Source organism: Prorops nasuta, unplaced genomic scaffold (genome assembly GCF_024137725.1).
Source record: "Prorops nasuta isolate Cenicafe-Biocafe unplaced genomic scaffold, Cenicafe_Pnas_1.2 PNAS00006, whole genome shotgun sequence".
Lineage (NCBI taxonomy): Eukaryota > Metazoa > Arthropoda > Insecta > Hymenoptera > Bethylidae > Prorops > Prorops nasuta.
In genome coordinates, this window is record NW_027116803.1 from 2,036,327 (window position 1) to 2,062,659 (window position 26,333).

General features: G+C 38.9%; 5 protein-coding genes and 3 non-coding genes across 10 annotated transcripts; 7 read left to right on the plus strand and 1 right to left on the minus strand.

Annotated features, from left to right (window-relative positions):
• Positions 1-1,180: 1,180 nt before the first annotated feature.
• On the minus strand, positions 1,181-11,468 carry LOC136774062 (uncharacterized). 2 transcript variants are annotated; one of them, XM_066728131.1, is made up of 6 exons: positions 11,145-11,468; positions 5,320-5,564; positions 4,487-4,718; positions 3,086-3,238; positions 2,744-2,951; positions 1,181-2,508 (listed from the first exon to the last, which is right to left on the minus strand). In XM_066728131.1, exons 2-6 carry the CDS (start codon positions 5,524-5,526, stop codon positions 2,334-2,336), a joined length of 975 nt encoding a protein of 324 aa, XP_066584228.1. In that variant the 5' UTR covers positions 5,527-5,564; positions 11,145-11,468; the 3' UTR covers positions 1,181-2,333. The 2 variants fall into 2 exon arrangements, with proteins under 2 accessions (XP_066584228.1, XP_066584229.1); XM_066728132.1 differs by lacking the exon at positions 11,145-11,468 and adding an exon at positions 5,677-5,812.
• Positions 11,469-12,343: 875 nt separating this feature from the next.
• LOC136774063 (tRNA N(3)-methylcytidine methyltransferase METTL6) lies at positions 12,344-14,752 on the plus strand. 2 transcript variants are annotated; one of them, XM_066728133.1, is made up of 8 exons: positions 12,347-12,924; positions 12,990-13,135; positions 13,216-13,359; positions 13,541-13,712; positions 13,896-13,968; positions 14,159-14,211; positions 14,408-14,442; positions 14,632-14,752. In XM_066728133.1, the coding sequence occupies exons 1-4, from the start codon at positions 12,553-12,555 to the stop codon at positions 13,695-13,697; spliced, it is 819 nt and encodes a 272-aa protein (XP_066584230.1). In that variant the 5' UTR covers positions 12,347-12,552; the 3' UTR covers positions 13,698-13,712; positions 13,896-13,968; positions 14,159-14,211; positions 14,408-14,442; positions 14,632-14,752. The 2 variants fall into 2 exon arrangements, with proteins under 2 accessions (XP_066584231.1, XP_066584230.1); XM_066728134.1 differs by lacking the exon at positions 13,896-13,968 and having other exon boundaries at positions 12,344-12,924.
• Positions 13,394-13,479, plus strand: LOC136774751 (small nucleolar RNA snR60/Z15/Z230/Z193/J17). Its single transcript, XR_010822840.1, has one exon. It is a non-coding gene; the product is annotated as a small nucleolar RNA snR60/Z15/Z230/Z193/J17 (small nucleolar RNA).
• On the plus strand, positions 13,750-13,832 carry LOC136774752 (small nucleolar RNA snR60/Z15/Z230/Z193/J17). The gene has a single exon (XR_010822841.1). It is a non-coding gene; the product is annotated as a small nucleolar RNA snR60/Z15/Z230/Z193/J17 (small nucleolar RNA).
• LOC136774753 (small nucleolar RNA snR60/Z15/Z230/Z193/J17) lies at positions 14,012-14,095 on the plus strand. Its single transcript, XR_010822842.1, has one exon. It is a non-coding gene; the product is annotated as a small nucleolar RNA snR60/Z15/Z230/Z193/J17 (small nucleolar RNA).
• A 1,362-nt stretch (positions 14,753-16,114) lies between the features above and the next one.
• On the plus strand, positions 16,115-16,946 carry LOC136774352 (pupal cuticle protein C1B-like). The gene is made up of 2 exons (XM_066728588.1): positions 16,115-16,296; positions 16,511-16,946. The coding sequence occupies exons 1-2, from the start codon at positions 16,282-16,284 to the stop codon at positions 16,784-16,786; spliced, it is 291 nt and encodes a 96-aa protein (XP_066584685.1). The 5' UTR covers positions 16,115-16,281; the 3' UTR covers positions 16,787-16,946.
• Positions 16,947-17,852: 906 nt separating this feature from the next.
• LOC136774596 (proline-rich protein 36-like) lies at positions 17,853-20,376 on the plus strand. Its single transcript, XM_066729004.1, has 2 exons — positions 17,853-17,979; positions 18,057-20,376. The coding sequence occupies exons 1-2, from the start codon at positions 17,965-17,967 to the stop codon at positions 19,974-19,976; spliced, it is 1,935 nt and encodes a 644-aa protein (XP_066585101.1). The 5' UTR covers positions 17,853-17,964; the 3' UTR covers positions 19,977-20,376.
• Positions 20,377-23,597: 3,221 nt separating this feature from the next.
• Positions 23,598-25,232, plus strand: LOC136774597 (uncharacterized transmembrane protein DDB_G0289901-like). The gene is made up of 2 exons (XM_066729005.1): positions 23,598-23,609; positions 23,736-25,232. The coding sequence occupies exons 1-2, from the start codon at positions 23,598-23,600 to the stop codon at positions 25,230-25,232; spliced, it is 1,509 nt and encodes a 502-aa protein (XP_066585102.1).
• The last annotated feature ends 1,101 nt before the right edge of the window (positions 25,233-26,333 follow it).

Sequence of the window (26,333 nt, forward strand, 5' to 3'; positions counted from 1 at the left end):
TGGAATAATGCGCGCGATGGAAATTGAATTATTTTATTGGCGCCATTCCTTTGCTTTGGGAGTAATTAATTTTTATTGTTCTGCTATTCAAACAAAACCACGAAAAGAGAAAATTAAATAGGTAAGCCCATTATAACGACTCGCGGAAATATAAGCGGAGTGCGAAACGAACGCGCAACGATTCCTTTATCGCGCAATAAAACAAAGCCGAGTGAAACGCGTTGGTCGCTTTACGGTTGCGACTCTGTAATACTTTTCACAGCAGGACGTTCATGATCCGCTTTATGAAAGGTACGCCTCTGCCTTTTCATCAATGAGGTCACTGTGACTTGAAATTCGTCCAGCATGCCGCATCGGGCTAGGTCATTTTATCCCTCACCAGGGTTCACCAGGTCTACGACCTCGGTACTCCCCTCCCCCTTCCCTCCTCCCGCTCCCCCAGCATTACATCACCCGCCAGCTGACCAGCCTCGAATATTAATTCAAATGTCCCTAGCATCTCTCTCAACAATTTACCGAAAATCATTGCCCCAATAACTATCCACATTCACAGGATTTAATCCCATAACAACATTCTAAGAATTTATACCCTCTTATGGTTATCCGTCCAGAGCAGTGTTGTTGTTTATGTAGGATAATGGAAAAAACTGCAAAACTACCGTGTTTTGTTGGAACGCTCGTTATGCGTCATTGACCTGGTGCTTGTTGTTATTGGCAAAATTTATAATAGCCTTCGAGCCACGACCAGTGCTTTGTTGGTTAGATATGTTCTTAGTTTGTTAAAAAATGGTATAGTATTTTTCAACCTGGCTTGGATATATTTCGGTGTCAGAGGGACAAACTGTGCGATAATAAAATTTATTAAGAGCGTCATTGAAATATGTCAGTTAAATGGGAGTTCCAGTGTCAATATTAATAAACGATCAATTGAATGCTGTCAGCATTAGACAAATGATCCTGTTACGAAAATTCTGTTAATAATATACTTTGTTTTCAAATTTATTATACTCCCTTCAGATTTTCCGTATCACATGATGCATCTCTGCCAGGAGAATTGCAACTGTATCGATAGAATAAAGTGATCAAATGTATGCAACGACAATTGACAGATTTATTGCTATCTAAATATTGTACCGTTACTCCATGATTATTTTAACTTTCAAAATATTGTGTGGAAAGATACAATTAGGTAATAAAATGTAAATATACACAACTTGCTTTTTTTTATAAAATAATGAGACATTTGTATCATTAACAATATGCTTGTAAGTTATACGTAATGCATAAAGAAGAAATTTCATACCCAAGTTATTTGTCTACACTGAATGTAACACAAAATGTATCGTTCATGTTCTTGGCTATTCTTTGTCTATCTCTCTATTGTTCATGTTTTATGTAGAGTAATTGAAGAAGTTGCGTAATTTGTTAAACACAGTGATATAAACCTAATACACAAAAAACAGTTTTGCTGCTCTTTCTTGCCGACAAAGTAGAAAGTGCGAATATTTTTCGTCTAGTTAATGCATTTCCTACGCGGTACATAGTTTTTACAGCATCTTCACGTAATGCCTAGGAATTGAATATTCTGGAACAAATTTCACACCGTGCATGATAATTCGACTGGTTAAAAAATGGAGATATCATTGCACATATCATATTTTCAAGTGTATTTATATAAATATATATATATTTTCTCCAAATACAATAATAACAAGATTTGTATAAAAAATGAGCAATTTAGGTATAATCTAATTTATTATCGATTTCACCGATAATTTAGGCACTAATAATTGTAATTATTCATCATTGTCAAACTGCATCGTATTCAAAGACACGCATCGAATAAATCGCATTATTACATTAAGCTATGCCCCCACTGGTGAGTTACGTCTCATTCTCAGGAAGCAATATGCTAATCAATCGCGTAGCTACAATAGGACGCGTCACCTGCCAAGAGAGCAACCATTACGTCAACTAATAATATACATCAAATAGCAGAGCGCCTAATGCAAATATTAATTTATTACCCCCAATGTATATAATCGCTACCTCAAAATTCTCTTAGAATATTAGTAAAAAGATGGATAAAAATGTCATGTATTAGTGTGTCGGATATTAGATTAGCAATAATGAAGTATTAGTTAATTCGGTGCAATTAAAAAACTTTGCTGTCGCATCGAAAATACTAACATAAAGAGTTTGTACAAATGCAAACGTATCTTACAAATGTTTCGAGATTAGTAGTTTTATACAACTAATAAATCGATATAAGTTTGATGTTACTGGCTTTTGATTATGATTAAGCTAAATCTACGGTAAACTCGTTATCGCGTTTATTTGATAAGCGATCTCTTTTGGCAGAATATGCTGGCCTTAATTGCCATATCGTAAGTATTAAGTGGGCAGGATGATGTGAGGGCTGGAATTAGCGAAGCGTTAATAGAGTAACTCGATAATGGAGCTGTCCATATTCCTTCCGTAGATTTTTTTCCAGTCTCTCCACTCGTCCTAAAAAAAAATAATTTTATCAGTATCTACTACATTCGCAAACTTCTAAGTGTAAAGTTTGGTTCTGGGTAAGATGCGAAAAATGCAATAGTAAAAGCTTTTTTAAAGTTTCTCTCTTGCTTCTAAGCAAGTTACTTGTTATTCGTGATTTTATTTTTCAGCTTCAACATGTAATCATTCGCTTTCTAGATAGTATTTTGCGGCTATCGTGATGCAATGCTTCAGGGTGTCTTACGTCTTCAGCGTAGGCGCTGCATAAAGAACGAGAGGATTCACAGGTGGTGGTTTTAGCAGAACCACGTCTATTCCTGAAGAATGCAACTCGCTCTTGAGAGCCTCGGCAGCACCTTCCACTGCTTTTCGGGATGCACTGAATGCTACCAGTCCAGCACCAGCCTTTGTACTGTAACTGTCCTCCGAGTCGCCGAAGAGAATGATACGACCTACGATACAAAAATTAATTTAATCAGCAAATCAAAATTAATAATTGATCAACCTCTGTTTCTTATTTTGTCAATCCACGTGATATCTTAGTTTTGCATTTATATATATATATATGATGATATGTGGAACGCACCTCTCTTAGCACGCAAAAGGGGAATGAATACTCTGGCCGTTCTTAAAGGTGCTACCAAATTGTGTCGTAACATAGATTCCCACGCCGAGCTAGCTTGCCGTTCTATAACGCCAGGCAAGGCTAAGCCACCAGTGTGTACGACTGCCCAGAGACCTGTAATTAAGTAGGGTTAAAACTTCGGTACACGGAAAATCCTCGACTTTCTTTAGGGAGATAAAAGTAAGAAAGTTGACCGTCTCTAAACTAGTCACTTTGCTTGAATTTTATCAGATCCATTGAAATCAATAGTTTAGCTTGATTCTAGTCGAAATTCTTTATCCTATCAGTGATGATACAGGTAAGGTATTGAGGTTAGAATAATTATTGGTTTTGTGTCTGTATTATATCGCCAGTATGCTTATTTCCTTGCTGCCTGCAGTGTTTAACTTATCTGCTTTCTTTTTCATTGAGTGCTCTCGAGGATACCTCTCGGGACATAATTAGCAATGAAATAAGAGGACTGCGAATACTACTACAAAAGAATCGATAAAGCGTTAATCACGATTGGGAGCTTTTGTTGCTACAGCAAACAGACAGAAGTCTATAACGTTCGGTAATGAGAGCAATAAAAAAACTTTATGTTGTGATTAATATCTATTAGAAATAACAGCCATTGCCTTATTTTCAAATTAAACAATTAAATTAGAAACAAATGAATCATGACACTCTTTCAGTTAAAATACTAAAATCTACATGGGAAATAACGAAAATCTAGCTCTACAATTGCAAACGCCACGATATAATTGTGATTAAAGTTTTCCGATCGAGCGTTATCAGATCGAAGTCAACGCGTATAGAGGCAATAAAAGAATTATGACGCGTTGGACTAAGTAAAAACGTTCGAACCTCCCATAACAGACAGTATATCTTCGATCTTTACAAGAATCTACTTCGTGGAATTGAATTTAGATCGTAAACTCGCGCTCTTCCATGTCTGCAATGCATTCTGATACAAAGCCACCATAAAAGAAGAAAAAACAGGGTAAAAATTATAATTATATTAGCAAGTAGTAAAGGATAGGGCTCGAGAAAGCTTTAATAAAAAGAGTGGAGGAAAGTGGGAAAGGATAATTAATTAAATAGTCGTGGAGTTACAACTTGTTGAAAAAGGAAAAATCAGAGAAAACCGATGAATTTAACAATGTTGGCTCGAAGGGATAAAGTAATTTAAGTAATTTAGCGATCAGCTTTGGATCTGGTATTGTTAGCAACTGGTACGAGTTGAGGTAAGATTAGCCGAAGGCGCAGAGGGGGGAAAGAAGAGATCGCACAATTGTGCGAGTCTTGGGCAACGCGAGAGAAGTGTGAAAAGACTTGGGTAATTTGTGAAATCCATTCATGAAAGATTAAATCAGAGCTTGCCATCTTCGCCAGCTGGAAGCTTCGCCCTAACAGCATCCAAACAAGCGCGTAAACTGTCCTCCCTTGTTGGGTCCAGTTCCAATGGCACGATTTGTCCCCGAGCACATACTTCCGGCTTCTGCGTGTTCCCATCTTCCAGGGGCTCCTTTCCTTTCGTCCTTTCGAGCTCAATCGCCCGTAGAATCTGCACTGCTGGTGTAGCTCCAGCTGGATTCAGTAAGCCTGCAAACACCTGTCGAGAAAGATTCTGTTATATATATATATATATATAGTACTTCTCGTTGAAAGGCTCACGAAGAATCCGTTTCATTGTTCACTCCAACTAATTCGACTCCTGGGACCAAGCAGCACTTGAAATATAGCAAATGGAAGAAGCTTCGGGAGTATTCTGCTGTGCTCGATAAAATCCAGCCAATTATCCACGAAGGGAATACCACAAACCTTGAGTAATAGTGCTTAATTCCGATAGGATATCTTACTGCGCTCCGCAAGGCTGTACTGTATATTGCACTCTTTTGGTTTTTACACACAGAATTTGATCGTTTCTGATTAATACTGTCACGAGTGTAATATATTATTATCGCAGCACGATAGGTTACGAGAGACTGGTCGCGTATAACTAGTCTAGGGCATGTTACAGATACGGACCTATTAATTTCTAATTACAGCTAGTTAATTTCATGAGTAATGAGTGACAATATTTCAAAATTCTATTCGTCAGCCGCAAGTATTCCAGATAGAGATTCAGTATGCGAGTTTCGAGTGGGTCAGTGGCTTTATAGCTGCACAACAGAGGTTACACAGACCATAATTCATGGCACGGCCATTATTACCTTGTAACCGGCTTCGGAGAGTGCAAGGGCGATCTGCAGTCCCACGCATGTATCACAACTAGTCACGAGTACATGACGCTTGCTGCGAGACTCGTACTCGTCCGTGGCATTTCTGGATTGTCGCATCAAATAGGCGAGCAAAGCTGCCACGATCGAGCATAGAGCTAAAATCTGTAGGGCCAGAACGGCCCCGGTTTCGGCATCCATCTTGATCACGATGCGCTGCTACCACTGGCCTCGTCCACCTGCAAAACAATAGTACCAATTGTTTTAACATACGTGTCATATTTTTTTAATTATTAAAATTGATCCATGTTGCGGTTATTGTGGTTACACTTTGCTACAAATTTATTTTACCTCTACACAATTTTATGGAAAATTTATATATATATATATATATACAGGGCTGCTGAGAGATCAAGCAAAGGACGAAACGAACATCTGCAAGAACCGTGTCGAGTATTTTTTACAGTTTCCATCATCGAAGGCTGGTCTAGTTGGCGTGGTCGAACCGTGAATCTTCAGAATTCTATCCGATGCATAAAATTTGAAGTATATTATTTCATCTTCAATGGGATATACGAATTGGCTAAAGAAAAGAAGACATTAACGAACACGTGTCACCAGAGAGAAAGAGAGAGAGAGAGAGAGAGAGAGAATGTGATTGATAAAGTTTTAAATCCACGTCGAAAGTGGCGATGACTTGCTCCCAAGCATTCACAATGGCACGCTAAAGAAAATGAAGAATTCGTGGAAAAAACTTGAAACAGGTAAAGACGGAATGGCACGTAGATTTTCACGAGCTGGCAAAGGCTCGGGAAAGGCACCGAAGAATTCCTTCTCTCGAGAAAAGTGAACGGTCCTCCAGCAGTTTTTGCTCGAGGGAGTCAATCGCCTTTCTAAAGCGGACGAGCGGGCAAACTCGGGTGCGGTTCTCCGTTCTATCAGTCTGCTTTTTTTCACCAGCACCGCATCCTTCCGCTCTGCAAACCAAACTGTCAATCACGAGCCTTTAATAACAAACATTCAATATCATACGTGACTCTTCGTTCCATTTCTCGTTCAACCCTCGTTATGCTCTTCTAAGAAAATTTCCCTGGAAATTAATAGAATTTTCTACGGATATCCCCCCCCCCCCGTTCCCAATACTGACAAAAATGCAATGCTTATATACATATATACATCGAACAAACAAATCTCGAATATTCGAGAAGCTTGTCATTTTATTCAACGCTCAAATTCTGATCCTCGATAATATTTTGTGGAAGCTTCATAACGAAAATATCTGGAGCGATAAGCGAATTGTAGATCCAGAATAATTGGATGCTCTTTCCAGTCGAGCGACTCCAGATTTCTTCGTTGGCTAATGTATTGAATTGATTCATGGAAAAATATTCGGGCTTCGATGAAAATTCACTTTTTCATGAAAAGTGATTCAGCGGGAAGTACTGTTTTAATAGCGGGAACTGGTCTTATTGGAAATAATAAACGAGATGTTATCCTGACATTGACACCGAGCTGCTTGGTAGAATGTGGCAAAAATACAATGGACAAGTAAAATAAACTCTGAAACGTCCGAGGTCTCTTTAAAATATCGCTATCCCAGCCATGTTGAGAGTTTCCAGCACGTTGGCCATCGAGCTGGATTTTGCAAAAACTTCAGCAAGAAAATGATACCTTTTGGCGGGGAAGATTTGTTCAATCATATGACAGACTGAGCTAACAGCGAAAGAATCGAATTGCGGCCAATCGGGGTCAACGATCTTTTTGCGGGAAACATATCCTCCGTATATTTATCCTACAAAACCAGCAAAAACTCTCATGGCATGAAATTCGTAAGAAATATCTGATACACCTGTTAACTATTACCTACAAAAAGTCTCCTTCTTCAAGCAAAACACAAGATTCTCTGTAGTTGCACTACTTTTTGCGAAACTATATCAAGCGTAAACCTAAGCAGTTATTTTACCTCCAGTTGCATCGAATTGATGTGTTTTCAAGTTTTAATGAAAGAAATAGAGAATAGAGAAACTTCTTGATATATATAGTATAGTCAGACCGATAGTGTGTGTATATATATAGCGTGCACACATGGTGCAACACGACGCGAGTGTGTTATTATTCTTTTAAAAGAAATATTTCAACACGAAACTTTATCAAATTATAATAAAATCTGACGAAGTATCCAATATCGAGTTATAAAATTATTCCAATACTTTTCATTAACTACGTCACATTCGACTGATAATTTCAGATTATATTTCGAATAATTTCAAGATAAGACAAGTCGTATAAAAGATTATTATTGAGAAGGCAAGAGACACATTGACCAACATTGCTGGAAAGATATCACTATTTCTACTCACGCGTGCAACGTACAGTGCAACTACCACATGCGCAAAGATCCCAACAAATAAATTGATGTATAGCATATATACATGTTCGTGCGTGCGTGCGTCACTCTCGCGTGTCAGCAACTTTCTCTGGAATGCGGGACGTGAAAAGAAATCGATCTTGTTGGCAAATGGCACTAAATAAATGTAATTGTTTCATTATTTCAAATGCTCTCTCTCTCTCTCTCTTTACGGCTCTCACCCCTCGCTATAATACCAAAATTTACATCACTTAATATTCCAGAGACAATGCATGCTTTTTGTACAATTAGGCATTGTTGGGAGAAAGAGCAAGTATGTGAATGGCAATTAAAATCAGGTACAGTGCCTTATTAGAGCAAATTCGCTCGCGGAGAGAATCTCGGTGAGAGAGAGATAGTTCATCTACTCTCATTTTGACGTAATATACTTGCTGCAGCCGCACTATTCTAAAGAAGGCACGGTTACACGCGTACACTGTGGGTGAAAAATGAGGTTGGATGATTAAGGTAGACACAACTGGGACGCACTTATGCCACAGTTTACGTAACAGGGGAGTGTTAATGCAAGTACGATACTTGAAAACTCGAAGCGCGCTAACAAAGTTGGCTCTTGGGCGAATAGTAGTCTTGTCCCTGGAAGTAGAGAATCCTGATAATGGCAAGACAATAATCAACGGTTGCGTCGTATCTATTAATTAGCGAAGCGACGCATCGCCATAAGGCGTGGTATAGACTATGTATACTCTCGGTATATATATATATATATATAGTGGAAACTGTAAAGATAGGTGCTACAGTACGACGGTACCTGATGGGATATAGGTATTTCAGCTCCGTCTGCACACCGAACCATTAAAAGCGAGTCACGATCCTCGTTCGCGTTACAGAATCGTCAGAGTTTATTCGTCCGTGCCTTATTTGGTCGGAATGCTAAAACATCGATCATAACTTTACACTGGCTCCTAATTGCCGCATCCTGTAGATACAAATCCAGCAACAAACTCCTCCAAACTGCCATAAGTTTATCGAAGCGGATTTAGTGGAATTAGCGGAAAATTACAATATACGCGGTTTCCAACACGCTCGGTGAAATTCGTGGAAAGCCGCCGCGCCGGTGCGCTTCAGTTTTTCCCTGCAAGTACCGCGCGAGGCACCGTTAGGAAATTAGCGATTATACATTTGTATATATTCGAAATCCATAGATCGCGAGAAAGTAACGCGGAAACGCACGCGGAGCGCAACGAAAGTTCAGCGGAGATTCGAGTGTGTATATATGTATATGCACGTTCCTCTTGGTTGGTATAAAAATTATTTCGGTAAAGCTGGTGTGTGTTTACAACTGAATACCGCGTGTAAGCATGTTTGCGGAATGTATAATCTTGAACCGCGGTATAGGGTATGCCTTCCCTCGGCAATCGTCCAACGGTACCCAGAGTTGACCGCGAATGACCGTGTGTAAAAGGTAAACACTCGAATCGGGCTATGTCAAACGTTATTTGCATAACAGTTTGGTAGTTATACGGTGCACGTTTTGCTTTGCCGTTAACCGAACGATTTTGCGTGGGTCCGCAATTTACGCAGGGTGCCTGACATTTAAAAAAAAAATCAACAACAACTACAAAAAAAAAGAAAGAAAAAAAAACAGATATATAAATCCGTATTTCTCGAACGTTGCAGCGTTCGGAGAGCCTGTCGAAATTGATCGTTTTTAAGCGAACGAGTGCCGCGATAAAAATGCCTATTGCGCAAAACCAAGTGGATACGCCTGAGAAATGAGTATGTTAATAAAATCGGTATTGAGAGAAACTACTTGTATGGTCGGTTTCTTGGAACTGGACCGTTTGAAAAAATAATTTAGCTATATTGCGGCAAAACGAGAGGGGTAATTCTGCTTTATGGTTGGTATTGCAGCTGTTTATGCATGGGCCAGAGTAACAGCCGATGTGAAACGCTTAGAAAGTTTAGCCAGTGCACTTTTCCTTCGCCGCCAGGCCAGCCGGTTAGCTGAATCGGTCTGGCAACAGGCGCTCCTGGCGAGATGAGAGCGTTGCCTTCGCTGAGGAATTTAAATTGCTGGAGAGATGGAACGAGAGGGGGGGGGATCATAGATGTCGTCGCGAAGCGTCGTCGATCGAGCAATCTCTTATCTGGCGTAATAATTGTTCAACGGAGGAAGCTCGTCTTTAATACCACAATGTCCTTTCTCGCGGAATGCAACGAATCATCGTCCTATATCTCTCCGTATTTACGATTGCTGCGTTATCGTACTTCTCCACTGATGCATACAACTTACAAATCGGTGAAACTCCGAAGACGGAGAGAAAGAGGGAGAGAGAGAGAAAATGTCAAGCTGCATCCATTTGCATGAACGACTCCTTTGTTTCGAAAACGGGTACAACCGTTTCCACTATAGAACCTTCGATTATCAGTATTAGCGAAGCGTGTCAATGCGAATGAGACCATTTCCGGGATCTTCGATCGATTATTTGTTTTACGGGAGCTCGCTTTCACGTCTCTAAGACAATCGAAGGTCGACGTTTGAATTTTTACGATAAAATTTAGTCGGTCACCGTGTTTCCTCCACTGGAACAACCATAACTTCGCGTCGTTTGCGGTTTAATTGGACGATTAACGTAGGTTAATAGCGCGGTGAATCTGTAAATCTTCTATTAGTATACCATTATACTGTGTGTGTATGTATAATCGCAAATCATATTTTTCTTCGTCCTTCAACGCGGATGTTCCTTTTTCACTCGTGCTCTACTTAACAAACCATTGAATTTTCACTGGTATTAGTTACAATTTTTCGCTAACCATTATTAGCTTCATCCGTATTGGTTTTCTCTCCTCTTCCAGGCGCACTTCTTTTCTCATTAAAAGATCAGCAAATTCATGATACCGGTAGCATAAGATGAGCTTATCACGTGCTGAAGAGCGTAAGAGCGTAACCAATGCATTCAACGCACTTGCAGTAGTTTTAGCTTGAATGGGGATTATACTCTCTGAGCTAATACGAAAATATCTCTTTTTTTGGCAATACTTTATATACTTCACTTAGGTTGGCTACGTAGCAAAAATTCTGTCTTGCGAACTATCTTTCTTCAGAATTTCAAACGAGTGTGTCTATATGTTATGCACTATAGCTTTATGATCACTGTAAGCGTAGATTAATGAATAAATTATTCATAGAATCGAAGCGTTTTCCGAGTAATGCTTATATACATACAGCCACGAGTGAGCATCGCACCTTATACAATGGATTCGACCAAGGTTGTCAGTAACGTTAGTTGCTGCTTCAATATTAATATGGTTATTTATTAATTTTGTTCAATCATTCAAGCTTCGTTATGTTTATTTGAATATTTTTTTCATCCTCGCATAAGCATAATAATTCCACTGGGATGTTAAGAATTAGCCAAAGAATAGTGTACGGGATATTATAAACACTTACTGCGTCTGGGGAAGCTGGGGTTCGCGTATCTCCACTTCACGGAGTGTGTTTTTGTTAATCCAGAATTGAGTTTGGTGGATAAATCTCCTTGTAAAATAATGCGAATCGCGAAAACATCGGCTTAGCGAGCGTTGGAAAGTAGCGAACGCTAGAACGCGCCGCGTGTTTCTACCAACTAGCTTTCGAGAATTCCCGCTTGGAATGCCCACGAGGAGGAACGGAACGGTATACTGTATTTCTGTCCTGCCTATCGTGGCTACCTTGGCTGGAAAAGACAGAGGCAGAGAATGCATGCCCCGTCGCATCTTCGCGCCTTTACTCAAGCAAGCAGTCACGTGGAGGCCGAGTGTGGTTGTGGTGGACCCCACTAAACAGGTATACTCTCCTCTGCATTCCTCAACCAAGGCTCACCCATCATCAACCTCAGCTCCCACTACACTTCGCCTTCTTCGTTTTCTTACTTTTCTTATCGTCCTGCCCAGCGCATTGCTACGGGCTCTTTAAACATGAATTTATATTTATCTCAAGGCTTCCTCCTCGGTCAGTCTTTGAAATATGCTATGTCTATAACTATATATAGATTTTATTTAATATTGTAACTATGTAATTAAGATAAAACTTTCTTTTGTGTCAAATCTTTGAGCGATTAAAATTTAGCGTTTGACGATGCTTGTAACAATATTCGTGTATACGGTATATGTTGGTTGTGTTGATGGTACCACACAGCACCTGAATTTTAGTCACGACTAACCCCTTTAAGTCTACTCATTGTGCGCCAATGATATATACAGTCGGAAAATATTTGTTTCCTACGAGCTTTGCATTCGAAATACCAAAGACGATTTAACGTGGAAGTCATATCAATCATATCTATCATCTTATAAATATTTATTTAGAATGTTCTACGTTCCTCTATATTGTAATTAACATATCAGCTTTAATTACAGGAGAGAGAAAGCTATATTTAGTTTTTTTTTCATGTTATTAAATTTATCTAATTAAAATCTTATGTGTCAATTAAGTTAATGTTGATTCTGTTCTTTGTCAATTCAGTTTTTGTTAATGTAAAATTATTGATGCTTAGCTACCTATTTTTGTCTGGCTTTTAGAGTTTTTAAAAGTTTCGCGCTATTCGTTGTTGTAGGTGGCGATACTGAAAAAGTACAAGTGCTGCCATCATGCCGGATTTACAGTTAATTCATCAACGCGTTACGCAGACTCTTACTCTGAGTTACTCTTCCATTTTCTTGTGTGCGTTCAGGTAAACTGGTTGGGTTGTGCAGTTTTTCTTCTATTAAAATCTAATTAACTTAAATGAATTTCAAACAATTTAGAAAAAAGTATATTAAATGTGTTCGGAGTAAGATTAAACTTCAATTAGCATATAATACGCGAACATTTCAAGAGAATGGCTGAATCTTCTGAAAATATAATTATTGGCCACGTGGCGAAGCGTCTTGGTTCAGACGAAATTGAGAAAATGCACATGCAAAATTCTAGAATGGTATCCGAATTTCGTGCAAACCAACTCGAAAAGGATGCTAAGAAACATTGGGATTTGTTTTACAAAAGAAACGAAACCAAATTTTATAAAGATCGGCATTGGACAACGAGAGAATTCGAAGAACTTTTAGATCTAGCTAGTTCAGAGAATCAAGGCATTTTATTTGAAATAGGATGTGGAGTCGGAAATTTTATATATCCTTTAATTGAAGATGGCTTGAAATTCAAGAAAATCTATGCTTGTGACTTATCTACAAAAGCCATTGAATTAGTAAAGGTATACTAAGATTTAAGGAGTTTGTAAGTTTTCATTTCTTATAATCTAAACTTTATTAATTACAGGAACATAAATTGTATAACGAAGAGACAATAATAGCTTTTCAAGCTGATGTTACTATGGACAACTGTTTTTCCAAAATTAATGTTTCAGTTAATGTAGCAACTCTTATTTTTGTTCTATCTGCTATCCATCCAAATAAATTTCACAAGTATGTTTTCTATAATAATCTTTTTGCTTTATTTATAATATGAATTTTATATGAAAGTGCTAAAGATTTGTGGTTTTCAGAGTTGTTGCAAATCTATACAGTATAATGGATAGCGGTGGAGTGGTTTTATTCCGTGATTATGGCTTGTATGATATGGCTCAAATACGATTCAAACCTGGTCATAAAATTGATGAAAATTTCTATATGAGGCAAGATGGCACAAGGTATGTTAATCTTATGTTTTTGAAAACTGTAAATATATAATATTCATGATGATCACATAGTTCAACTGATACTTTGTGAAGATTACTATTTTTGTCTTTCGCCCCTATCTGATATTCCATTATAATACTATGAAAACTTACCAAATATTTCTATGATTATAAAAACAATGTTTTGTTTCAGAACATATTATTTCTCTATTGAAGAAATTTCTAATTTATTTGAATCTTCCGGCTTTCAAACTTTATCATGCGTCTATATCCAAAGACGTACTGTTAATAAAAAAGAAAACATTGATGTCCCAAGGATTTTTGTTCAAGCAAAGTTTAAAAAAATCTAATTTATATTAAATAAGGTAATTGTTTTTTTTATATAATTTTTCTTATTTTTAGTTTTAATTTATGATGATAACATAGTTCAACTGAATTTTTCTTGAAGGCTACTTTATGTCTTTCGCTCCTATCTGAATTTGTACAAAAATTTTTTCTTAAACCTAAGCCTAATTTCTATTTTTTACACATTTTTTTTTTAATTTCAGTTATGATACAATAAAACTAAAACACATGAAATGAATGACTCTTGACCTTTGTACAAAGAGAAAGCTATTATTGGTTAGTAGGCAGATGCATTCACATTTTATTTTATAATAAATAAAAATATATTATGATGACTTCATGGTTCAACTGAAAATATTGATGTACTACTATAAATGTCTTTCGCTCCTATCTGATTATAATTTATTGACTTAATCATCAAAATTTTTTGTGCTAGGTTTTACATTTTAATAATTTTATGTTGCAGTTTCAATGTTAGAAGATTTTAAACAGGGAAAGGGAAAGATTTTTTAGCTACAGGTAAATTTTAGCATCAACTAATATTTATTGTATAATGAGTAATATCTTTGAAGATTTGAATGATGTATAATAGTAAGGTTTGAATAATAATGATATTCAATTTAAGTTCGTCACTACCACTGACATAGTTTAATATTTGTTAAATTTAGTTTGACCTATTTGTGTAGATACGTTATTAATTTTAAGTATTTTACAGGATCAGATGCTATTTGTGAACTCTTATAAACATAGGTGAGCTTTTTTTTTGAACTTATACATAAATATGTAAAAGCTGTGATACAAAAAATGTGATGAATTATATTAAAGAATGAATCTTCCATGAATTTTACCTATTAGCTCTATCTGAATATAACTTTGGATTACTTGTATTTTTACACACAAATGAACTTTAAAGTATAATGGTAATATATCATTTTTCAGGTTCCAGTTATAGAAGATTCCAGTTGATGCTGTAACCTTTGATAAAGCATACTATTTATATTTTTGTACATACACATTGTTATATTTGTTGATCAATAAACTAAATAAAATAAACACTCAATGAATCTATTCCCTCCTTCGCCACAAAATTTTCAATTAATTCTACCATTTAAAGCTAGTAATCTTCAAATAAACACCACTGCCGGTTAATAATAGCAACATTAACGTTACTGCTAGTTTCATCTATACCTTGATGATTATGAAATTTTAAAATAGCGTATTTTTAAATATAATCAGAGCGTAGTATCTAAAATATACTAAGCATGTGCGGAAAAGAAGTATTTTACAACAAAATTAAGAACAAAATAGTAATTATTATCGTACAAGGATTAGGAAGAAAAATTGTTCTTATAATATATAATTCGGTAAAAGTTTTTGAATAATAAATGTGAACGAAAGCCATCAGCGAGACACGTAAACCGGATCAATAGTGTATTTGTTGAAACAGAATTTGGTTACCTGTAGTATCTGTTTTTTTCCTAAATTCTTAATTTAAACCAGTAAGACTCGCCCTTCGGACCTGTGGTGAATTTATAAAATTTCAGACAATGGTCCTTGTAATATAAAAATCGAAATGAATCTTTTCACACATATTTGGTATTGTCAATAGGTCACTTGTAAGATAATTTATTCCAGACACGTTTGCCTGATCATCAATCAATTCATAATTTTTATAATAAGAACTAGTAGAAAAGTGACAGCATCAACAAAATGCTTGATCGAATCATCCGTATATCAAGTTTTTTTCTTAAACAGATCAGGATACGAGACTAGATTTTTTAGAAAAGCGAACTAGAATTCTGCTTTTTTTCGAACTGGACCTCGGGCTGATCTCGTTTCAGAAGTATCGTCATCTCTATTCGCGTTCCGAAAATAAAATTGACGTCAGCTAGCTTACAGGAAATGCCGAGCGTCTACCGAAACAAAGCAAATCACCTGTTGTCAATAAAAAAATAATTTTAACTATAAGAACAGAAACTATAAATTCCAACTAGAATTAGAATAAACGAAAGTCCGTAGTGAATAATTGCCTCGGCAGAAGTATACAGTCGGATTACAAAAAAAAGTGTTCATCAGCACTTAAAATTCAGTAAACATTATAGCCAAGGCTAATGAAGGGTCTTATTACGATCGAGCCGAAACACACATTTGATAATACATTGCGTCGAAGAGGACTCGAGTCTGTATTTGGCCGATTGCCAAGGTCCCTTGCTTCATCGGCGCGCCGTGCACTGGAGGTTGTGCATGCTATGGCTGTGAATTACGTGCACATGATTCCTTAGCAGACTTCGTAGACGAAGGCACGTACTTGAATTACGTATAGTTCTCTCTGTAAACAATAGAACGTGTAACAACCCCGAGGAACGTCTTCTTTTTCTTACACATAGACGCCGAATGCCGCACACGGACAATGCGTGAGTCCTTGTGCATTGATCAATCGGTGGCTGACGCGCATAGAACCATCGATGCGCCAGGTATATAAACCTATCCACCGAAATCAACAATCATCATTCACTCACAGTTTGCTAAAGCAGCGACTAATCTTCCAGACGAGAAAACCCTCCGATCAAAACTTCAAAAATCGCAACCATGAAGGTCTTTGCTGTAAGTACCGAATATTTCCTTCTTCATCAACTCCTTCATTCTTAATTTCTATTCATTATTTTTGATATCTCGTTGCTATATACTCTAAATTATGTTTATTTATATACCGTATAAATTGCTAAGGCCATTACTCTTTAAGATTTTATTTAGCAATCGGATAATTTGCCAAGATGGAGTTATTATTTTTAGTGACGATTATTGATATAATTTTCAGTTGATTGCTCTGTTCGCTTTCGTCGCTGTTGCTTTTGCCGACGAGAAAGCCGTCGAAACTGAGAAGGTTGAGGGAGCAAAGGTGGAGGCTGCTGTTCCTAATGCCGAAGGTGCGAGGGACAAGAGAGGACTCCTGCTTGGAGCATACACTGCACCAATTGCATACAGCGCGTACACAGCACCAGTCGCTTATTCTGCCAGTTACAGCGTACCTTACGCTTACGCCGCATACCGCAGCTACCCTTATTACTACAGCAGCCCACTCATCTACGGCTAAATTATCCGACGCTTTACTACCACAGAAAATGATTATTTTGACGCCCAGATTCGATTACGGAAATTCTTGAAGAAGTTTCCTTAACACCGGGAAACTTATCCTTCTATATTTATCAGCTGCGATGTATATTATTTGAAACAATAAATCCAGTCTACACTCATGACTACGTGTCGTTTAAAATTAATTTGACATTTGAATCTTTCATAAGTTGTACATTTAGTATTTGAATGGTGATTATGGAAAATTTATCTCTAAAAAAAAAGAGTCTGAGCCATTCTAAGGTGATGAGCCGCTCTATAAGCGACACCCGTGCGTAATCGCGCTTACACAATACGAATACATCCCTATAAATGAACGCTTATTCCGTATTCTGTCAGACTTAAGACTTTAAGGACTTTCACTGAAATCCTGTGAAGCCACACGTGATAAGAATTACACAAATTTATTCGGCTAAACTAAGGGATATCTTATTGTATCTGATAGGAGAGGAGAAAAATGGCACACATATTTTTCTATCAAGATTTTGTTCAAAGGAATTTAAATAGAAATACGAATACAGACTGTCAATTACCAACTTGAATTTCTTCAGTGGAATGGTTAATTTTCAGACAGTATTCGAGTGGTTGGATAATAATGGGACTATTGAAAAATAAATGTTGGAAAAGAATTAGAAACTAGTCTTTTACTGGTAAAGCGATTCGTCGTTTAGAGACCTTATTGTTAGGAAAAAGTAGAACTGCATTATATATTTTACTGTGTCAACTAGGTTTTAATTACACTGTGCATGTTGAAAGCTCGAATAGTTGGATGGAAAGTAAATTAGTTTTGTATATATAGGAATAATGAAATGGCTGATACATGACAGAATATCTCTGGGTGGTGCCGTCGTATTATACATCATTGACAAGTGTAACATAACAAAATCCGTAACAAAATTGCTCAATTCCGATCGATGAAAGCCGGTAAGAAAGTCTATTGTAATTCGTGAATGGTCGCGACCCAACTGTATTTATACATGTGCAGGAATGGCTGTGGTCTTAGTCAGTGCGGGTGTGTCCATCCTTTCGAATTAGTTTTTTCGCCCAGTGTGTTCTGATTAAATGTCGAGGACAGTTCGATAGTTGCAAGAGCTCCTGTGCAGTGCAAAGTGCTACGAAGACTTACTACTTTCATCAAACATGCGATTTTTACTGGTGAGAAACATACACACGACAGATCCAATGGTAAATTGCTTTCATTTGCAATAAATACATTCTATTATATTTTTCAGTTTACGGGTCTTATCATAGTGTCGATATCACTGGCCAAGGCACAGGAAATTGGGTCAAAAAAAGATTCGAATTTATCGCGGTTGGAGGATTTTAACAATGTTAATGGAGAAGCAAACAGTGAACAGTTCGATGTACAAAGGAAAAGAGACTCTGAGAATTTTTACAGTAGACCCGATCGTTTGACGGCTACTAATAATAAAATGCGTATCCGAGGTGGCTTATCATCAGCAAGAGGCAGACTTCCCATGAAATATTCCAGCCAGATAAATCGACCTTTCAACACTTATGGACCACCCAGTCATCAAAATTCACCCATGAAGACTCCTGCTACCCAAAGTCAGCCAAACCGAGAGCACCACTTCAATCAACAATTTCACTCAAATAACAACAATGCCTTGTCGAATCAAGGTGTACCGAGTCCAATTCGACACGTAGACTTTGTCGAGCAAAGTCCAATAGCTACGCAAAATAATGTACCATTTGGTCCAAATTCTGCAAATTATTTACCGCCGAAAAATCAGAAATTGCCAGCTTACTCAGCGCCGAATGCTTTCTCACTCGACTCATTCGAAGGGATCAGGCAGGATCAAAACCAAGAAGAGCGTGCGAATCTGCAGAGTCAAAACTTAATTAGGAATGAGAATCCACAACAGATCTCAGACGCTGCGTTGTTCCTCTCGCAAAACGCTCAAGCTATTCAGCAATTGTACAATGCTCCCGCGATCAATCAAGATTTTGCACCTGGCAACGAAGAAGAGATTAACGATCTAAACAATCAGCTGCAGAAGCCAAATGCTCAGCTTCAAGAATTATTTAGTGCCACTCAGAGCCCTCTGGGATTCTCCGGTCCTTTACCAGCTTACGCTTCTGGGACGTTAAATCCTGAAGAAACACTCGAACAAATTCAGTCGACGGAGAAAGATCGACTGATCGCGCAGCTGCAGCAGGCTCTGGCTGCACAGACCAGCCCTCAGGTTTCCGGAAGGTATGCACAGAATCACGCCAACTATGTGCAGAATGAAAAGTTTCTCACATCAGTCGCTACTGAATTCCCATCTTTCGACCAATCTACGAAGTTCCAGGGCCTGACTCAACATAATACCGGTAGCGTTCCAGTTTCTGCTAATCTTCCATTCGGCCAGTCCTTCTTTCCAACCACCACAATCGGGCCCCCTGCGTTTCATCCGAATTACGGTGCATCCACGACGACCCAGACTCCGGCTGTAACAACGGTGCAATCATCGATTCCAACCCTCCAGCCTCCCCGGAATCCAAAAGGCGATGGTGCATCCCAGTCCGGAGCCCCGGTACCAAGACCTCCTCATCCAGGACTCCATTCTTCCGCAGGGATTACAGGCATTCCCATTTACGGTGGATTCGTGCCAACCTATATAACAGGAAACAATTTTATTCCCAGTTTTTTGGGGCCAGCTCCAATCACACCAGTTCAATTGCCAGATAGTCCGACTCATTTTGGAATACCATTCCCAGCTGTCTTTGGTCAGAAGCCCAGTGGTGGTGGGTCAGTCCCGCAAACGCCATCATCCGCAGCTTTCCCTGGGCATCCGGGACCACCAGTCACCACCCCACCCATTCATTCACCTCCGACCCCTGCACGACCAGCCCATCCAGTCGCTACACCAGTGCATCCTTCAGGACCTCCGGCTCATCATCCATCGGTACCATCGCTGCAACCAGTGCAGCCTGTGCAAATACCTACCGCAATTGCACCGGTGCAACCAACTTACGGGATCCAATCCGTGATTAATCCATTTCTCTACAAGCCAGTGAAGCCTGTCTATCCCGTATATTACTATCCTAATGTAGCTTATCAGATACAGAAACCTGCGGCACCAACATACCCCTGGAGCTATGCTCCTACGTACACTCAGGCTAAGCCGGTTCAAATATGGAAATGAGATGCTTTCGATGTTCGCGAATGGACTGAAACTATCTCTCTATGTCGAAACTCAACGTTTGCACGTGTATGAAAGCAAGAAAGAGAGAGTGCGCAATTGCTGGAATAATCGAGACTGGAAGCTATACGAGAGCGAATGAAAGCTATAAAGATTATAATAATAAGAATTAGGAAAGCTCGCGAGGGACGCGCGTGTTTGCTGTGATTTCATTTGGCACTCGGATATAAATTGGTTGATTCAACGGATTTACCGGGCGCATAAATAATCGCAATCCGTCGTCCCTTGATCCGGTTTATTCAGCAAACTAGAGCGAGAAGATGAGCGGTGGTGATGCGATCTGGAGGAGCGGATTTTTTGCTCGCTATTTTCTAAATTCTAGGTTAATAAGTAGGTCATTATCGAGACAGCGCTGTCCTGTAGCGACATTGCATCTCTCACTTTCGCCAGGCCAATCTCATGTTACACGCGTAGCACATACTCTAGTTACTAGAATTCTAACTGTACACCATTTTGAGCATACCAGCCTGGGAATGTATGTATATAGATATATAAGTGAATGGATATTTATTGAATAAATCTAGTTTATTTTTTCTACTTTACAACAATGGTTATACACTTTTCTTCCGAGAAAACGATCGTAATGATCGCGAGCTTAATCCTTACGTCCGCGAGACGTAACAAAGACGTAAAGTCATAATTTCTCAGTCGAGTGTTGTTTGCGATCCTCTGGTACCGATGATGATGGAAGAAAGTCTCCAGTCGAGAACTGCCGTCACTTCCGGTCCGCAAACCTACACACACTAAAGGCGAACTCTCGCCAGAACTCGAGGCGCGTGCACGTCGATTGAACCTGATTCGTGCGCCTCTTTTACTTTGGCCCCGCTACGCCGCTCGATCCTGACCTCGAAAGTCATTCGATAATTCTAACCACGGTCCCACTGTCGGTTTAGTCGAGTAATCTCGCCGAGCATACATAATACACCGTCGTCAGCAGGTTTATAGGTGACGACGATTTCATAATACGCTGAATACGCTATTCCAACTGCGCTAAATTGGTCCTCGAATCGCGATAATTTACCGATCGCTTCAAGAGATATTAAATAGACGATATACACGCTGCCTTATATATAGAAACTCTACTGCGCGTCTCATCCTCGTTCCTACGTATTTATTATACCTTTGCACAAGTGGAACTAGCTATACACACATATATATAAGAGTGTTTGAATTAAAAAAGCTTCTTTATTTTTCCACCATTGGCTCGATGCATATACCAATGGGAGGAGCGTTAACTCGTTATTCTGGTAAATAAAATTATTGCAGGATAACCCAGTGCACAGGCTATGAATCTCGTTTTAATGACCAAATTTACAGGGTCTATCGTACGGAAGAAGGCACACAGGAGCGAGTTTCGGGCGATCGCTTAAAAAGTTCAAAAGTTAGAGGTCAGCTGAACTGCATGAATCGAGTTTTAGAAAGGAGCGTCGCTTCGTTCAGAGGGAGCATGCTCGCATTGTAAGGTCGTTTTTTTTTATCACGAATAACTATGCTCATGGTACAGTAAACCTGATGTCAACTCACTTTCCGCGGATGACCTGAATTTCATCACGCTTTTCGTTTTAGCTTGCTCGTGCACTTCCACCGTTCATACTGGACCTGTTTAGCTGGGGATTTCTTCTCGGAACGGCCTTTTAGATTTTACCCGAGAAATCTGCGAGCGGACGAGTCATGGCACGAATAAGCTTCTCTCGTTCCTCAAATCGATTTATGCACTCCATGGAAAACGCGCTTGCTATGTATCTCGCTAATACCAATTTACACCTTTCTTATGGTGATTCCATTTCACGCGTTATATATACTTCACTCAATGTAATATTATTATTTCCTAGTATAGCTGCTTATTATCGAGCATAAAATCATAATTAGGGGACGGCTGATCTATCTTTCGGTTTTCCCACAGTTATATTTCGTGTTTCCCCGTATTATTAGTTTTCATTCCATGTCTGCAAAAATATCAGTTTCTTCCGTTTGGCAGTTAGATAACGCGTGGCATTATCTTGTCACGGATTAGCATAAGATCGCGTAAAAAGGCAATCGTGCAGGAGGGCTCTAATTAATATCTTTGCTAATGCCTATCTCCGCTGGTTAAAGTGCAATTAGCGCTGCTGCCAAGAGAGAACCTCAAAGTTTTTATTAGACCGAGACTAAATGTAGACGGTAGAGCTGCATCATCTATCGATCGCCTTACTTCCTCGCTGAATAATATAACGGGAGGGGTAGAGATAAATAGGAAGTTACTCGTAAACGTCTGCAACTTCCGTTAACCTGCGAGTGAAAGTAAAACAAAATCGAACGCAGTTTTCATTTGCTCACGATTATTGGCCAATCAGCTGGGAGGAGTCGTCCGGTCATTGGCAGGAAGAAGCCGTGCGAAAATTCAGTTTGCCAATATTCTCATAACTTTTTGCAACAGCTTTACTCATTTGCATCTTTCGAAGCATAGATAATCCATGTAAGAAGAAAGAGAGATGAACAAAATTTTTTGTTCCTTTTAATAAATGGATATCAGAAGACTTTCCAATGTCGAGTAAACTTTCATTAAGCAGTGCGTACTTAATATTTATCCGAGTCGTGTAATTCGTATAGTATAGAATGCTTCTGCATTGTTCATAGTGTGATTGTAGTGTGAGGAATCTTCACCACTAGCTTTATCATTAATAAACAATGTTCAATTATTTATTCTTCACACTTTTTCACGCAATCAAATTTCTCTGAAAGCAACTTATTCAAAGTGTTCATTATACTTTCCTTGGCAAATAGACCGTTCTTTTTAGAGACGATTCTAAACAAGCTTCAATGGATGTAGGAAAAACAAGATATATTGTTATACTCTTGCGAGTTATCAGCAGTGACGTGAAAAGACACGTCTTTATTATACAGTGACACATAACGATGTGCCTTGATTGGAAGAGGAGACGAGTCATTGAATGGTAATTACTACTTCTCGTATTAGTATGCGAGATTTTCTAAAGCAATCGACTAAAACCGTGATCCATTTTAAAAAATAGCTCGCTTTCCTTCTGACTTGGAGTGTTTAAAAGAAAATCCAAAAGTAGTATTTTTGAAATTTTGAAAAACTTTCTCTTCAAAGTACTGTATATATAGCTACTTGACGACTAATGTACGCGTGAAAAAGTTTATAGTATTTAGGAGAACCGAGAGTGGTCCGATCTTTTATTATTTGCCGGAAGGAAGTTGATCCCTTTTCCGGGTACATTGATCGCTCTGCAAGTAAGTGCAGTTCTTGCAAGGCAGTATGCATAGCGTAAGACAATGATTGATAAGGATCTATTCGTAACTTTTACTTATACCAATTTTAATTTGCAAACTTCTTGTTTCTCGTGGGCAGTAGATCTACGCTCGCTTTGTACGTATATAGACTAGCTGCGCGCTTCGGATCAAAAGACTTACCTTCACCTAGACCTTTCTTTCGTTCAAGAGGGGATCCAGATATAAAAGGTCTCTTCTTGGTTGCAATGGCATCAAACAACATTTCACTTACCCACTTAGTAGTTGGTTGACCACGAGGAATAGTGCCTTGAATAGACCATAATCCATATTATGCGACTAATCGTAAGTGACTTTTGTGATATTTCTATATGAACTTGGAAAATGTAACACGCTTGGCTAAATATAATTTCTTATTACATTTAACTCACGCCACAAATTTGTACCCTGAATTAATTATTATATTTTTAGGTACAACTGGGGCTACTGGCCCTTGCTCTCTCCCAAATCTCTTGCAGAGAGATCAGGAACAGTGAGAAAGTTCTCAGGTATAGACCAATCAAGGGCAAAAGAGGTACTGGTGATTATTCGATGTCCTATGGTTCCGCTGGATCTTCGTATCAGTCACCAATAATATCAAGTTCTGGCTACAGTCTTGGTGGATCCTCCTCTGGCCATGGAAATCTTCAGAATTTAGGAGGTGGTGGAATCGGCCTTAGTCACGGGCTGGGAGGATATTCCTTACAATCTAGCGCTACAAATGTTGGATCTGGATATGGACTGCAGTTGGGATCAGGCCTGAGCCATGGAATAGGACTACAAGCTTTTTCGTTAGGAGCACATGGGCCACAGGCTTCGTACTCCCTGCCTGTCACACTGGGAAGTGGCAGTAGTCAAAATCTGTTCACAGCTACAAAGACAGGTCCAGTGACCTTTGGCAATCAAGGAGGAGCAACTAGCTCTCAATCCAGCGGTTATTCACAGCCAATTTATGCAACTGGTATGCAGGGATTATCCGCCTACGGTGGTGGATCATCAGGTAGCATTAGCGTCCCTGTAGCTATGGCTACATCTCATGGCGCCAGCTACAGTTTACCAACTATATCTTTACAACCATCATCTGGATCTTCGGGATATATACCAATTACATCTGGATCCCACGGTCCAATTACCGGAGGATTGTTAATAGCAACAGGATCTCCATCTGGCTACAGTCACCCATTTTCATCAGGAGCTTCGCACGGAATCTCAGGTCTGAGTGGTACATCTCACGGTACATCGGGAATAACTCTTGCAGCCTTATCAACTGGGTCACATGGCGCTAGCTCAGGATATACTCTTCCAGTTTCCTCAGGATCCGGTTACAGTCTTTCAAGCCAAGCTTCACACTCAGACGGACAATCAGGTTACAGCGTACCTTCTTCATCATCATCGTACAGCTCCCCCAAGGCCCTCTCCAGCGGATCTTCCGACAGTTCGGGCTATTCTCTCCCACAAACATCAAGCTCCTACTCGTCAGGATCCTCGAGCTCCGGCTCCTATTCTGGATATTCACCTGATTCGTCTAGTTCCTACTCGTCAGGTGGCAGCAGTGGCTATTCCAGTCCCAGTTCCTACTCTTCCGGTGGAAGCTCCAGCTATTCCAGTCCTAGCTCTTATTCCTCTGGAGGAGGGTCAAGCTATTCTGACTCCAGTTCCAGTTACAGTCCAAGCTCGAGCCATTCAAATCCCTCAGTTACTTACGCAACCACCAATTCAGCCCCCAGCTACTCATCATCCGCTAGCAATGGTTATTCCTCCAGCTATTCCAGTCCGTCGTACAGCTCTCAGTCAGAGGTCCAAGGATCGTACTCCAATTTGAATCCAACGTACGTTGGATTTTCGGCTGCCAAATTATTTGGAAATTTACAATCTGGACGCCCCAAATACGATACGATTTCATACTCGAGTCCTCTTGGCAAATACTAGACCGTAATATACGTTATACTATTGTTATACTGACAGGATAATCTATAGATGCCAGTTTTCTTCGCAAGTAACAAATCATAAGCAGCATTTACTGCAAGCTTTATAAATTGTCAAATTCTGGCACACCGATAGATTATCGCTTTTGTTGAAATCCTATGAAATTATTAACGTATTTATGATGATGTTAGTGCGTTTGTAAAACGATCAATTGTTTATTTATATTATTTCTAATTATTTTAATATAAGCTGTTTGCTACTTAACACTACGATGCGTGATCTTTGTTGCATAGTTTTCGTACTAGATCTTTTATAAATAAAAACAAGTACAACCCTATAAAATGTTGAAGTATTTCAGTGCAACCGATATAAAAACATTTCTTTCATCAAATTGATATTTACATCATTCGGTAAAGATTTAAATAAAACTAATGGACTGGCGATAATCATAAAGTTATCTGCTTTCTTGCTTTCGCGTTCATTTGATTAAAATATTACACATTTAAAGTAACGCGTTGAGCGGGTTTGTCTAATAAATTTCTCAACGCATCAGGAATTCTATGCATTGAGCAAGAAGCTGATATTTCCTAGATTGTATCTTTGTAAATATATAAGGGAGTTTAATTAGGCTCGAATTTGGGGGAAAATGTTTGAAGAATAATTTCTTTTTCGAAAAAAGAGGTTTTAATTGACAAGGTTTTTTACTCTTAATTGTCCTGTTTAGTGAAAGTTATTTATGTCAAGCGCGGAGTCACACGATCTTGACGATAGATGTCGTGCGAATAGAAAGAGTTAGCCGTACATATCAGGTAAAAAGAGATCACTTTTATTCCAAGGCCAGAGAGTCGCTAGTGCTGAATAAGTTTACTCCTTTCTAAAGCTTTATTTTATTTGGGAAAGTACTGGATGACCGTTACTGGATCTCTTAATGGATGGACAGACGTACGCACTGGTAAAACTGGTTCGTCGTGATTCACGAAGGGTCTGCCCTCTTTTCGCATTAGCCCTTCCTCACCTCGCCTTTCATCTCGCCTACCTTATTACCGAGCTTCACGCCGTACAATTTCACTAACCTTCCATCCTAAAATAAAATAAAATAAAAAA

Bases quoted from the DNA above. Each gene is read 5' to 3' on its own strand.
- LOC136774062 (XM_066728131.1), bottom strand. From the start codon at position 5,526: ATGGATGCCGAAACCGGGGCCGTTCTGGCCCTACAGATTTTAGCTCTA. The intron at 4,719-5,319 runs GTAATAATGGCC...CTTTCTCGACAG, and splicing joins TCTCCGAAGCCGGTTACAAG to GTGTTTGCAGGCTTACTGAA. The intron at 3,239-4,486 runs GCAAGCTCTGAT...ACTTAATTACAG, and splicing joins GCTTCCAGCTGGCGAAGATG to GTCTCTGGGCAGTCGTACAC.
- LOC136774063 (XM_066728134.1), top strand. From the start codon at position 12,553: ATGGCTGAATCTTCTGAAAATATAATTATTGGCCACGTGGCGAAGCGT. The intron at 12,925-12,989 runs GTATACTAAGAT...TATTAATTACAG, and splicing joins AAGCCATTGAATTAGTAAAG to GAACATAAATTGTATAACGA. The intron at 13,360-13,540 runs GTATGTTAATCT...GTTTTGTTTCAG, and splicing joins ATGAGGCAAGATGGCACAAG to AACATATTATTTCTCTATTG.